General features: G+C 43.7%; 1 protein-coding gene and 1 long non-coding RNA gene across 2 annotated transcripts in view; one reads left to right on the plus strand and one right to left on the minus strand.

Annotated features, from left to right (window-relative positions):
• The window catches only part of SNTB1 (syntrophin beta 1), a 116,879-nt gene that overhangs the window by 44,429 nt on the left and 57,883 nt on the right, over positions 1-14,567 (minus strand). The window contains exon 2 of the mRNA XM_080578769.1: positions 12,584-12,800. Coding sequence (XP_080434895.1) covers positions 12,584-12,800 — 217 coding nt within the window. The remainder of the gene's footprint in view (positions 1-12,583; positions 12,801-14,567) is intronic.
• The window catches only part of LOC308189085, a 30,585-nt gene continuing 29,843 nt past the window's right edge, over positions 13,826-14,567 (plus strand). Inside the window, exon 1 of the long non-coding RNA XR_013946001.1 lies at positions 13,826-14,163. This is a non-coding gene — a long non-coding RNA (uncharacterized lncRNA). The remainder of the gene's footprint in view (positions 14,164-14,567) is intronic.

The following is a 14,567-nucleotide window of genomic DNA, read 5'->3' on the forward strand; positions in this document are numbered from 1 at the left end:
ACTTACCCAAAGTGACTTCAGACGGGAATAAACGCTGCACTGACAGCACTGAAACTCAATTTTTTTTATCCTCCACAGTGGTCCATCCCCAAAAATATGTCTGCAAGTGTCATTTGCGTGCAGGCTGCTAGACAGGGAGTAAGGATGAAAGTCTAAACCCTCAACTGCCTGAACTCTGCTACTACTTGCTATGAGATCTAAACTACCTTAAAGAAGCCGTCCTTACAGATTTCCCCTAAAAATCCAGAACTCCCACCTCTGCAGCCACTTGATGGAGATCCTAACAGAAACTCCTCTTACCTTCTTTCTTCCTGGAAACCCGTGGTTTCCTACTGCAATCACACGCTGAAAGCACTACGTCCCTATAAACTCTTCTATTTTCTGCCTTTCAGTCTATGCTGCTTTGATTCACCAGTCCATTTGGACGCTGCTTTTTGTTTAACAGCTGACTGATGGCATTTCCATATTTTTTCAAAAGCAAAAAAATACCGTTGAACTTAGTAAACTCCAACTCTAAAGTACTTAAATGTTTCCAAGCAGTCCAGCCATTGTAGCTTTGATTTGTTCCTTGGCTAAACTGACCACCGCTTACTGACTTCTGTTTATCTGCAGTTCAGTGATAAAGTTCCCTTAATTCCCTGCTGAATTGAAATATTTAGGGCAATGCCACAGCTGTGTTTATTCTCACACTCCACCACAGTTATGTAAATACTGCATATGGAGCTGTTTCTGATAAAGCCCATACCAACCCAAAGGAATTATATGTTAGCTCTAGATGGCTGCCAAGATGCGCGGCATCTCTCCAGCTTGGCAATGCATATGAATGATATCACATTTTCTCAGAGATCATTTGGCAAACCTCGTAATAAAAGAGTAATTTTCTCTTTCCTTCTCAAAGAGTTTCTCTGAGCGGAGGAGTATTTCCAGCATCCCATTTTCCACCCGCAGAACATGGGGGTGACACAAAACCCAGTGCCTCCAAACGCCGTAACCTTGCAAGTACGAGGCCAAACCTCTCTCTCACTCACTGCATCCAGAGCTTTTACTTTACTGTGGATGAGAAGAAGTTGAAAGCAAATGTTTGATAGCCCATATTCATTCCACATTTGATAAGGCCTCTGTGTAGGAGCGTTCATTATCTAAGAAATACCTTTTATCAAATCTCTTGAAAGCACTTCTCCCACCACCATTGGCTCAGGACCAACCCAGGCACTGCTTTACACTTTGTGCCTTTTCCTGGGTCAGATTATGTATTCGGTGACTGATTAAAGTGTGGAGTAAATCCCTTGAAGTTAATGATAAGCTGGAGCCAGAGTTATTCAAGTCCATCACGCTACTTTGATTTTGTACCAGCATAGCCAGGAACAAAACACTCTGCCACGGACTTTGCAAACTTAAAAAGGGATTGAGGGCAAAACTGCTCACGCCATTTCCCCTTCATTGTCTACACATGAAATGGTAGCACGTAATTATGTTCATTTCTGAGTGTACAAATACGGGAGGCTTTCCAGCATAACGGGATTTAGTGAACACAATCAGAAATGATATTTAAAAAGTGTAATTTTTTTATAAAATAAAAAAAACAAACCGTTAAGGTTCTTGTGTAATGCTACATGCAGCATCAAGAGATGAACCAGGAATAAAGCATGTAAAAATAAAGCAGTGGAAATATTGGGCTTAGTCTCCAAGGAAAATATTCCACAGAGATAACATTAGGCGGTGCAACGAATTCCCCAGCCTACACTGAAGAAACCCCTGTGTTTGATGCACCTAAATGTAGGTGAAAGCAATTTTACAAAGCAAGCACTGTTTGGCAATGCAGCAGAAGTTTTCTGTGTGACAGTGTCTAGGTCCCCTCACTGTCACGACGGTACTCACTGTCTCAAGAGTTAGTTGCTGACTTTCACCTTAGCACAGTCACGGTAAGTGCAGTTACTCATTTCTTGGGAGCTGGATTAGACTGAGGTCCACGCAGAGGGTGTGTATATCACTAACGAGCTGTCACAGTTGATTTCATTTCTATTTGTTGCCAGCTGGGCTTTAATAAAAGGGCTATCGATGGAGTTGTGTAGCATGCAAGTGAGGAAAGGACCTGCTGACATCACTGCGTGCCGATGCCGACCGATATGCAGAGCACATCACGGGCTGCCTTCTGTACACAGAACAAGTCATTTAATATCTTTTTAAATATATATGGACATTAAGAAGCAGACTTCTTTCCCTGCATTGCATGAAAGACCTCTTATCTTTTTCCTTCTCCTAGTTTTCTTGTTACAGTTGTACTGGTAATGCAGAAACACCCAGTCCAGCCCTCTTCACAGTGGATTCTACACCAAACAATGGCAAAAGTGCTGTTTCAAGGAGCAGCGGGGTCAGTTATTTGGAAAAAAAATAAATAAATAAAATAAAATTAATAAAATAAAAGGGAATTAATAAAATAAAAAGGAATTATTTCAGAGGGACAGTAGGAGTTTGATTTAACCTCAAAATGATGTTGCTTAAAATTTCGAGATCAGAAGATGCTGTGATTGGTGTGGTAAATACACTGACCGCAGATCACTGAAGCATCTCTTTGATAGAAAAAGGGAAAAAATTGCTAGAAAAAAATTGTCTCAGTCACAAACACTGCACCTCTAGTAAAGCCACAGCCAACCTCAAAGCTTGCTGCTTCTGCAGTTTGAGCTGAATCTGGTCAGAGTAAAGAGCAATGACTGTAGCTGATAATAGCGGTAAATGACCTGCAGGTTGGAACAGTTCAGAGGTGAAGGCAGACGGTCTCACTTTGCTGCCTAAGTAAGATATCAGGGACTTGGAGAAGAATTAGATGTCTTTTGAGAAAGAACAACACCGTAGTAGGACCCAGGGGAAAGGAGTGGGACACGATCCACAAGGACGGATGAAAACTGCTACAGAGAGGGGAGGAATGAGCAGGGCTGCTGATGGATCCGCTCTGCCTTGCTGATGAACTAGCACGGGAGAAAGTCTCGCTGGAAGAGACAAAGAGCAGGTGCACCCCAATCTAGCAGCCTGTGCCTGAGTGTTTCATTAACTTATATGCCCACTTCTCGGCTTATATGAAAGAAACCTCAGGAATCACTGATTAGTTGCCAAGTGAAACAAAACAGTAGCCAGTCTGTTCAACAGCCATGATGACAAAACCCCAAATTCTCTCCTGAGAGCTGGGGAGAGAGCAACATCTGGGAGCCAGCAGCCCCGTAATGCTGCTGGTCTCTTCTGTGAGGACAGCTTCCCATTTAACAGACTCAGAGGTCAGTGGAAAATCTCTGTGTAAGTGATGAGAAGAAGCAACAACTTCAGTGTAACTCTCTCTGACTCCTACTACAGGGAAAAAGGATTTTCAACAAGCAGAAACGTGTTAAAGCAGGAATTGACAATAGGGTATTAAAATAGCTATGTCTGTGCATACAGCTTAAGCACTAAATCCCAGCCTCAGCACCTACTGACGCTGAGCTGGAGCACCTAAGGTAGCAGCCCATCATCGGAGGCTCCTGGTGTGGCTGTAATTTGCAATTTGCTGAGATACAAATGACTGCAGAAGGTACGGGAGAGAGCAGTTGTGAATGCACAAGCTGAAAATCCTGCTCGTTGGCTAACAGCACAAGACCTGAGCTGTAAGACTGAAATGCAGTTTGAAGACCCACTGATAAGGGGTCTGGGAAAGCCCAGCACAGAGCACAGGGTATCGGCCAGGCAGGAAAAGGGGGCTCGAGGTTTCTACCTGGCTACAAGCAGTACCACACAGATGTCCTTGTGGGGACAAGGAGCATCGCAGGAAATTGAAACCCTTGTATATCAACTTCCTTTGTTTAGCAGATCTTGGGGTGTTAAAATTGCTCTCCAACATTATTTAGGGGCAGCTTGGATGTCAGCACTTACATACCTTACATACAGACACACACAAAACACGATTAACTGTTTGCCTTCCGCTGTCCTGCCCTACAGCACTCACAAGGCCCCTCCTTTTCCTTTAATTTGTGACATATTTCATTTGTGATTTGATTTTTCTCTTTTTTCCAACAGTGTTCACTAAGTCTACTGCAGTTTTCACTTTCTGGTTCATTGCTTCACCTTGCTAGTTAGCTACTTTCTCTATCACCTTTTCTAAATTTGTTCTCCTCCCATCACACTATGTATTTCTCAAGGCAGTTTGTTCTCATTGTTCCTGCTCCCCTGAATCATTTCAGTGACTTTCCTCTTATTTCTGTTCCTCAGCTCAATTCTCTGCAGTGGAAGCTGGCTCGAAAAACTCTTTGACTTCTTCAAAATTACCCTATCTGAAACAGTGACAGAAAAAAAAAAGTAACATAAAACCCAAGAGCATTGTTTTTTTTTTTCTTTTCTTTTTTTTTTTTTTTTTACTAACTTCTTACCTTCTTAAGCATTTTCATGGTAAAGAAATATTTTGGTTAAAAGTCTATTAATCAAAATCCGTCTGAAAGTCTTCTACCAGCTTCAGTTACTGCCACCTCCATACCACACACATCCTTTCCTGCCACCCACTCACCATGACACATTTTATTCCTGTCTTCAGGTCACATTCGGTCCCTTTCACAAAGACAGACACGCAAAGTTTATCATGCACTTACAGATATTTTTTTCAGTAACGTGCAAGAGTCTCTCACCCATTCTATTTGTGCTAGAGATGAGAATGACACCAGGATCTTGTCTGTCCAACAGAGAAGGATGGGGAGGGGAGAAAGCCCCATGTCATTACGTCAGGGGAAAAAACATGAGTTGTTTTTTCATGAAAACAAGACATGACTAATCCCAGACCCTAAAGATTCATCAGGACCTGTAAAGACTGAAAGTCGCTCACAACATACTGTACCTACTGAGTTCTTCACTGGTATCTCAAACACACCGTAGGAAAACTCATTGTGTGCCTAAATCCTGGCACGTACCCCCAGTAATTTAGTCCCTAGGACATCAGAAGGCTATTTTAACCATTTTAACAGAACAAAAATTCAACACACTTTGCAGGAAAACAACCCAAAACTGCAGTAACTAAAAGTAAACGAACCTCTGAAGTTCAAGCTGATCTGTCAATTTGTTTGTGTAAATGAATACCCTTGAGGTTGCTCTGCAGAAAATGGTCTTTGTCTTTCATTAGGTTTTTTTTGGTCAAAAAAAATAGCTGGTGATCGAACTCAAAAGCGACTGAAACACACAGCTCTATAGAAGGAACAGAAGGAACACCTACAGAGGTGTTTGATCTCATTGCCCTACCAAGAAGGCTAAGGAGAAACTGAGGCTGAAATATAAGATTATATGACTTATAGCAAAACGTACGACCTGTTTGACTGGTGTAGATTTTCACAAATGATGGAAAATAACTGTTTGTATTAATGAAAAATAAAAAAATAAAAATACCCTTTCTGCCTAGAGGCTTCAGAGCTCCAGCTCAGATAGAAAACTGTCCCTTAGCAAGACAGACAATCACAGCTTCCAAAATATACCAGCAATTGCAGAACTGCCCAAAGAACAATGTAGATGATTGCAGGACCACCAGACAGCCCAGCCTGAACCAATTATTAACTCTAGCAGTTAATGACTTGCCACAAAATTCTGTGAGAGGAAAAGAACTACACACCTGGGCCTCTCATCCGACATCCCTAGCCCTGAACGCATTAACCTAGGTACCAAGGAGGGTCCCACAGATGTGCAGCTCTTAGAGAGGACATTTTAGTGTATCAAGGAGAAGGAGTCCTTCCTTCCTCACTACCCAGCCACTCATCCGTCCCACCACTGCCCTCTTATCACCCCTCTGCCCACACCTCAACTTCTTCCCTCTCCTATCCTCACAGTATAAAATGGGATGTTGTAAATGTGTTTTAATTAAATCACCTAACTTCTCCCCATTTGAAAAGAGGGAACACTGGGTAAATCTCATGTACCTCCTGCTTATTCATCCCTTCCAGCAAATAGCAGAAGTGGGGGACAGATTGGCAATATTACAAGCAAACAAGAACACAACAAGAAGCATGCAGCTTTACACAAAAGGAGGATCTGGATCCGTAAGAGTAAAATAGTTTGACAGTAAGGTTAAAAAACCAGGTTCGCCTTGATCTGAAATTCCCTACCCTTTGTGGGCAACAATGTAAAGGGCTTCGCAGAGGCAGATTATCCTTCTGTAACACACCGTGCACGCTGTGATTGCATAGTACAGCAGCGTGGCTTAAGCTTGAGGAGAGAGTCGACCAGAATTTCACCCTGATTATAGTCATTTTTTGTTCTTCTCTGGATTTGAATTAGATCCTTTCAAGTTGCTTTACTTTAATGTTGGATTGTTGATTTCTTCCCTAGCTTAACATTAATCTAAACAGTTGATAAACACAGCCCACCAAGGAAAAAATAAAACAGTAACAAAAATTCTTGATATAAATCACGACTTGGACTCTTGCAGGCTCAATGACTTCTTCAAAGGACTTATTGATATTCAAATAGCAAAACATGCCTGTACCAATAATGATAATTAAGTGCTACATGCCTTTCATCCAACGATCTCAAGCTGTAGCTCTCAACAACACTGCGAATTGAGTATGCTCTCTCAGTTTCACAGAGATTTTGTCTGAAGTCAGAGAGCAGCTCAGTAAGAGCATAAGGAGCTACGCCCAAATTCCTTGCAGGGTGGGGGTGGATTTTTTATACCGGTAATGTGCCCATTACAGCATCTGTACCTTTGCTCTCTCCGCCACACATATTGAGGTCGTTTCACTTTCCTTTGCCCATCTAGAACACATGGTAACAGCAAGAGAAAATGGAGCCCAGTTTCCTAAACTAGAGGCCAATCCTGTTAAATATGTACTATCCATCAGGAAGGGAAGATTTCCACCTCTGCAGGAAGCCCTGCAGAACCTCTGCTGTCTGCCCAGGTCTGAAGGAGCTCTCGCAAGCTGCAGTGTTGTTGGCATGGTCATGAAAATTATAGGATCATTAGGGTTGGAAGAGACCTTCAAGATCATCTGGTCCAACCACCCCCCTACCACCAATGCCACCCACTAAACCATGTCCCTAAGCACCACGTCCAACCTGTCCTTGAACACCCCCAGGGACGGTGACCCCACCACTTCCCTGGGCAACCCGTCCCAATGCCTGACTGCTCTTTCTGAGAAGAAATGTCTCCTCATTTCCAACCTGAACCTCCCCTGGCTCAATTTGAGGCTATTCCCTCTAGTCCTATCGCTAGCTATCTGTGGGAAGAGGCCGAAGTGGTTCAACACCTCCTTAGTCCTGGGTCCAGGGCTCAGCACCTCACCCTTCTGCCAGTAACCAGCAGTCCCATGTAGCATTAGCTGTCCCTCGCTGAGTCCAGTGCTACTTTAAGAGGGGGAGACAGAAAATAAAGTAAGATAAATGGGAACTGTGCTCCAGAAAAGCAGCAGTAACTCACTCTCTGTACCGTGCTCACTCTTCCCGGTCACTCTGACTTGGGGCATCGACTCCCTTGTTAGCAGGAAGCCATCACAGGCTACAAAGCTGCACACCTCCATCATGCTGCTCTTCAAGTAGAAGCCAGCCTTTATTTTGCACACTGGTGGTTGCACGTGCCTGGCAACACCAAAGCGTGGTCACGTTTCCCAGGCAGGAGGCAGGCAGGGCGGAGGCACGAGCCACCCCGTGTCCCAACTCTTCTGCACTGCCTCCCCGCCCCACATGGCTGCCTGCAAATCCTACAGGCATGGTCTTAAAGAGCTGCTGGAATTAAAAAGCTCAAGGTCTTTTAGTTCCTTCCTGCAACCCTGCCGAAGTACAATAGCTGTGCTTTAGATCAGTGGTGAAACCGAGTGCTGGAAGCCTGGCGGGTCCCAAACTATTCATGCTCATCTTCTGCAGTTTTACTGAACAGGCACGGAATTTCTGCTTGTATTCCAGACACCACGAGTATAAATAACCATTCAGCCTCACAGCTAAAAATGCATTGGAAAAACATTCAAGAAATCCATTTTTAGACACTTCTGTCCCATACTAGTGCCACAGCTCCCTAACTTCTACTTCGAGATGCTTGGGTTTTTATTCCATTTTTGCATTCTTCTGCTTATGTTTGTAAGCAGCATTCGTGATTCAGGTTTTTTGGTGCAAGGACTGGTTTTTACTATGTCATATTAAATCTGGTTGAAACTAAGTTTTTATTTAAAAAAAAAAAAACACCTTTTGTTTTCATTCCTTATTGCAACAAAAGTAAATACACCCAAATTCACCAGAATTTAAGATTTTGAAATTTCATTTCGGAATCACACATGGATACTTCTGTTCATGTTTACATAATTCCTCCATAAATGTCACACCCAGTACAATTCAAAAGATCAAGTCTCACCGACTCTGATGCTGTACACTACTGACAAGTTATTAAATAATGTAAGAAAAAGGTTTTAAAAAGAATGTGTGCAAAAGGAACCAATTTGGGGAGTGCCATTTTTGCAAGGAATCTTGCAAACACTTCAGTGAATCAGTACTTCCCAATGCAAAAAAAAAAAAAAAAAAAAGTTTTAATTGTAGCAATGAAGCAAATTAAGTCTACAGCTGCACTTACAGTAACCAGGTCTCAGTCTGTCTCACACCTCTCAGTTATCCTGGGAAGCTCTGGTAATTCCCAGAAGAAGCTCAGTGCCCAGGATGAATGGATTCCAGCCCAATCTACCACCTTTAAATGTACCTGCTGAATTTTATCTTCTGATTATGATTCTCAGGCCAACCTTTAATGGGCAACAGATAAGAATACTTCCTCATCTGTTTCTCTGAGTGTCCTCGGTGCCATTCTGCTGGACGAAGTCTGTGAACTGCACCTGTGCTTGCTCGAGTGCTGCCACGCACCGCAGGGTGCACCTGGCAGCCCGTGTCGTGCTGCTGCGGGATCGTCCTGTGCTCACTTCTCCTAGCTTCAAAACCAGACCGACCTTCTCCCATCAAAGGGCCAAATCCTGTCAGTGGGTAAGACAATGAAAAATTCAATCCTAAGACTGGATCCCTGCTGAAGTTCTCTTTCGTGATCACACTGCTTTGGACTCCTGACACTGGAAAAATGTGCTGTGTGCATGCTAAGTGTTGGCAGGATCAGGCCCCCACTTCCTGGGTTTGGCTGAATGAAGTGCGAGCAGGATTTTAGGGTGATTTCAAAAGCATAAGGAAAACCCTTTTCAGTCAGTGCAGCACAGCCTCCCTTCCTACAGTGAATGTCACGTCTCCTATGTTCATGGCAGTACTTTTGTACCAGGTCCCAAGCACAAATCGCACAAATTTCATCTCAGACACTTATTTCCTGTTGTTTCCTCCTATTCCTTACCGTCATCACCAGAAATTGCTGAAAAGCGTTGCATGCTGCAGTAACATTTACAGCTTATTGGCGTTAGTAGCTGTGACCATTCCTGTATGTCCCTTCACTGGGGGGACACTCCCCTGCGAGTCCTGACATTAGCCATTAGTGCTGCCACCAAGGACGCTTATCGGTGGAAACATGGGCAAACAACAGGTATAAGTAGTAATTATTTTAACCTAGTTTGCTCCGGCCTAAAATATAACCACAGTTCCTGTGGCTAGATGAGAATGACACACATGCAACTAAAATGTTCTGCATCTTTTCTCCTGTTGCCGTGTTTGTACTGTTGAAAATATTTTCCTACACGCTTAGGCTTGGCATTGGTTTGTACTACACGGTACTTTCTCCTTGGTATCTTACAGCATTTTTAATCAGGTAACAGGGAAAACAATCCCTTATCTCACTGAGTCTGAGCTCACAGGCAGGTTAGGTAAAGGAGACATCTGAGAACTGATGACTTTAAAGGCAGCAAATTTCGCTCCTGCTCCGAAATAACAAGCTCACCAAACTCTTAGAGGGTAACACAAACTTAGGACTCTCTTAACTGGGTCCAATCTAGGTGAAGAAATACTATGCAAGATTACCAGATCTAGTGGGAAAACCAGACATTTAACTTTCTCCCTGCCTGTTAAACCCGCATTTCTCCCCAGCTTTCTAAGAACTGGAGATGATTCGGTGTCAAACAGGTATTTCCTTCCGGGTCATTTAAAACAGGTGTCTTCTTATGCTGAAAGTTAAACCAGCTAAGCCTGGTCCCGAAATGCTGCTGTGCCATGATTTCAGCTGTAACCTGCTCTGGAGAAACACCTGCACTGGAAAACTCATGCTTTCTACGTCCATGCTTGGTCTTAGCCGCCACTGAAAATGAGTTCAGATGGAGCCCAGAGAAGCCCTTTTATGGCCAGCATATGCTTTGGCAGCCTGCCAGTGGTGGTCTTCCAAAACCGTTCAGCAAAGTGACACCATCTGTTGTTATAAGATCTGTGTGTGTCAGGTCACTGGGTTATAAAACAGAAGTGTCATAAGCATGTAAGGACATGGTTTGGTCTTTGCTGTGAACAAAGATCCAATTATTTTGGGGGGAATCGGATTTCTGTCTTGGGATATATTTCAGTGGGAAAGGTTCACTGCGTTACAAAAGCATTTCCACCGGGAAATATCAGTTCCAGTATTCAGAATTGTTCAAAACCCTGCTATCAGTAAAGACATGAATCAATGGGATACTGCTACTGTTTCACCGCAGCCAGGGTGATGGTGAAGTGCTGTTTGCTTGGATGGAAAAACCAGCTTAGACTGTACCCTGTGTTGGACTACAGTAAAAATCAGAAGTCACTCTTTCCACAGGAAATGACAGCAACACAAAATGAAAACCATGATAATAAGCAATATGACTCTCCCACGCGTTACTTCCTAGTTACACCTAAGAATGTACACATTTGTAGCACGCTTCAAAAGAGCTAGCCCCATCGCAGAATTACCATCAGCAGTGAGAGTCTGCCCCTCTGAATCAGTCCTCCTGTCCCTTAAATGGAATTGAGGGCCAGGAGAGTGGTAAAAGCTGAGAACTACAATACGGTCAAAAAAACAGAAGAAAAAGATGCTAAAAGAATTATGTCAATATGTGCAAAAGCACTGTAACATTGCGCTGATTCAAATGATATGGCCTGCCTGACATTATTTTTTTTCAGACGCACTCCACGGAACGGAGAACCACAAACTCTCAGGCTAGTGATACAGCTGTCAAACCCTGACATCTGAAAATATATGTGAAAAAAGCTGCACCTATCAACAAGCATCTTGGTACAAAATTGAGAAAGACTGCTAGTGGTAATTGCTGTTTCAAAATTGCACTTCTGTAGTGGTCAGTAACCACCTGGTGAGATGAAGAGTAGAAGCAAAGTAAACCAATACTAAATAATAAAGCTGGGGGTAGCACAGGGAGAAGCAAAAACCCTAAGAAGGTTTGAAAATATAAAAAAGAAAGGAAGGAAATTACACAGACACTGGTAAAGTTTCTGGATTGCAGTACAAGAGAATGCAGGGGAACCCATCCCCCCCAAACCCCTTCTGCTCTCCCCTCTTCTCATTATTCTTGTCTGCAACAGAAAATGTGATTTGTGCTCAGGCCTAAAGGTAAGGGCTGAGAATCAAAGGCATTCCACACAGCTTCTTGATAAGCCAGTGCATTGGAGAAAAACAAAAAGGCCATTATTTGGATGGAAGAATCAGTCTGTTACTGACTTGACTGGTTCCTTTTCTACTAGCAGCTGTTAGCGCAGGGATCAGACAGAGCAGTGTGCTGGTGTGGTGCAGCTGTTCCACATATGTTATAAATAAGGGCTGGTAAGCTCATCCTATTTTTAACATTATGAAAAAAAAAAAAAAAAAAGAACAAGTCACAGAAATTCCCCATTAATGTCCTCTAAGCGGAACTTTTCTCCTATTCCTGACTTTAATATCCAGAACTGAATGGACAAAACAGGCCATTCTTAAAATAATATTTGTTTAAAAAAAAAAGAAAAGAAAATGCAATTTAGTGGAATTACATGAGGCCAGCCTGGAACATGTAGACAATTAGTGTGTACAGTTCCCTTTCCTCCAAATGAAGACATTCAGTCAGGACACGAACAAAATCCTGAGCTTCTATTTCTAACAGAAATGTTGAATTTCCACTCTGAAGAGTTCACAGAATCATAGAATCATTGAACCACTAAAGCTGTAAAAGCCCTCCAAGACCGTCTGGTCCAACCATCCCCCTACCACCAATGTCACCCACTGAACCATGTCCCTAAGCACCACGTCCAACCTTTCCTTGAACACCCCCAGGGACGGTGACTCCACCACCTCCCTGGGCAACCCGTCCCAGTGCCTGACTGCTCTTTCTGAGAAGAAATGTCTCCTCATTTCCAACCTGAACCTCCCCTGGCACAACTTGAGGCCATTCCCTCTGGTCCTATCACTGGTTCCCTGTGAGAAGAGGCCGACCCCCAGCTCCCCACACCTTCCTTTCAGGTTGTCTAGCACAACCCAAAAGCTGGTGTATCTCTGTACAGAGCTGGGCACTCAACCCAGCGCCACGTGGCTCAGGCACAAGGACATGCCCTTCCCAAAGCAGTGCTCACTTGCCCCTTGCTGGCACCCCGTGTGTGGCTGGAGCCCATCACCAGCTCCTGCTCACTCACCCCACAAACGAAGAGGCCAACAACTATTCAACACAAAGACCCAGCCCCAGGCAAAAACCCTGCTCACCTGTTTTCGGGGTCTGAGACCATCATGTTGCGTGTCACGTAGCACATCTTGAGTGGTATTGTTTTCCTGTCTCGGTGGATGGAGAGCGAAAGCTGCGACAGCGGGTCAGCAGACGCACACCCCAACCGGGGGGACTCGGGGGGAGGCGTCTCCCACCCGATCTCCGAAACAGGGGAGCCTTTCTTCACATAGGGCGTTGCTTCTCTCATGTATTTCACTATAAAAAAAATAAGAAAAAAAGAAAAAGAAAAGCAACAAGTAAGTGGACATTCAGTAGATCCATCTGCTGTGAGCTCTTTGAGCTGGCACCAACCCTCAGCGCTGTTTGTTATTTCTACGTGTAGCATCACAGCATCGGAAGCTGTGCAAATACAGAAGGTCAAGATTTGATTGCAGCCCATCTCAGTATGGTACAATGAGCAAAATGGAAAAAAAAAAAAACACAGAATAGTAGAAATAAGAACATAAGGATACGTGGAGTTTAAGGCCAGGAGAGCCATCTGACCTCTGCTCAGAAGGCTATAAACCCCCACGGAGCAATTCTCATGTACAGAAGCTGTGGGCTGGATGAGCTACAGGGAAGTTGTTTTAGAAAGACACTCAATGAAGTGACAGTGAATCTATTATTCCCTTATCTAAACTGCTCCAGTGATACTCCCAGTGCTGTGAACTCGCGTCTCACTTCTGGTTCACGCTTGTCAGCATCCTGCCACTGATCTCAGCAGCTGCTTCTGCTTGCTGGGAATCAGCTTCAGCTGATCTACTTGTACATACATCTGTGGAGTAAACACAAACCAATTCACCTATTAGCCTTCTCTTGAGGAGATAAAATTGAGTTCAAGCCTTTTGTGATACTCGAGGGATCAGATTAGATCTGCTCTCAGCTTCTTTTAAAACTTTTTTTCAGTATGGATAGGAAAAGTGAACGTAGTATTCCCAGACAAGCTTAATTGTGCTGTATATAAGAATTAATACCTCTTTTATATTCAATATTCCTCTTTTTACGCAAGCTAACATTGTACGTTTTTTCCTAATTTTGATTTCTTTGGGGACTCCTGACCACTTTTGCTATATACTCACTCCAAAGCCCTTCTCAGTACTGCCACACTCCTGTCCCCTTTCTCGGCGGTGACCACGCACCTGAGCCCACACCAGCTCTCCCCTTCACAGCCTGGCAGAGCTCAGCCAAGACAAGAGCTCACACCCGAGCGCCTTGTTTAAATGCACACAGCTAACTTACGCAGACGTGGCTGCCAAACCGACTGCTGTCACTTCATTGTCCTCACAGCTCAAAGAGCGATGGGATGAGCTCAAAGGGCAGGAGCACCGGGAACTTATTTGGGGACCTGATTAAAGTGCCTCAAGATGGGATTTCAAGGAGGTAGCGCTGATCATCTTATCAGCTTGGTTGAAGAGTGAACGATTTAATAACAAAAAGATGGGTGAATTACACAAGGGCACGGTGGTGAAGGAGGTTGAATTAGGGAAAGCAGACTAAATCGTTTGGAGTTCAAAGTGAAAGCAACGAAATATTCAGAGTGGAGAACGAGACTGGTGTTTCTGTCAAAACCACAGGCAAGGTGGGTGTTTTCAGCAGCACTGTTTTTAGGGCACTTCGTAACAGCTTTACCAAGAGAGATGCCTGGGCAAAAGTAGAGTGCAGGTCCTGGGAGCATCCTTCCTCTAAATCACTTCGGGGTACGCCTTGCCACGGTGCACTCCGTCCTTCCTCTGAAGTCTGTTACCTTCAATGATACAGACCTCTGTGTTTAGCTATTTTATCAGATATTCCTCTCTGACAAGGATTGTTTGTGATTTATCAGAAATGCTGTCCTACCTGGTTTGATTTCTTTGTCCCATACTATCCTGGTTTGAATTTCCTTTCTTTAATGCTCATAGAAGTGTTGTCATAAGATTCCATGGGGCTTCCAGAAACTTATTAAGGCAAAAGGGGTTGAGACCGATTTTTTTTATCTTTTTCTAG

This window comes from Anser brachyrhynchus, assembly GCF_964034855.1.
Source record: "Anser brachyrhynchus genome assembly, chromosome: 2".
NCBI classification, from domain to species: Eukaryota; Metazoa; Chordata; class Aves; order Anseriformes; family Anatidae; genus Anser; species Anser brachyrhynchus.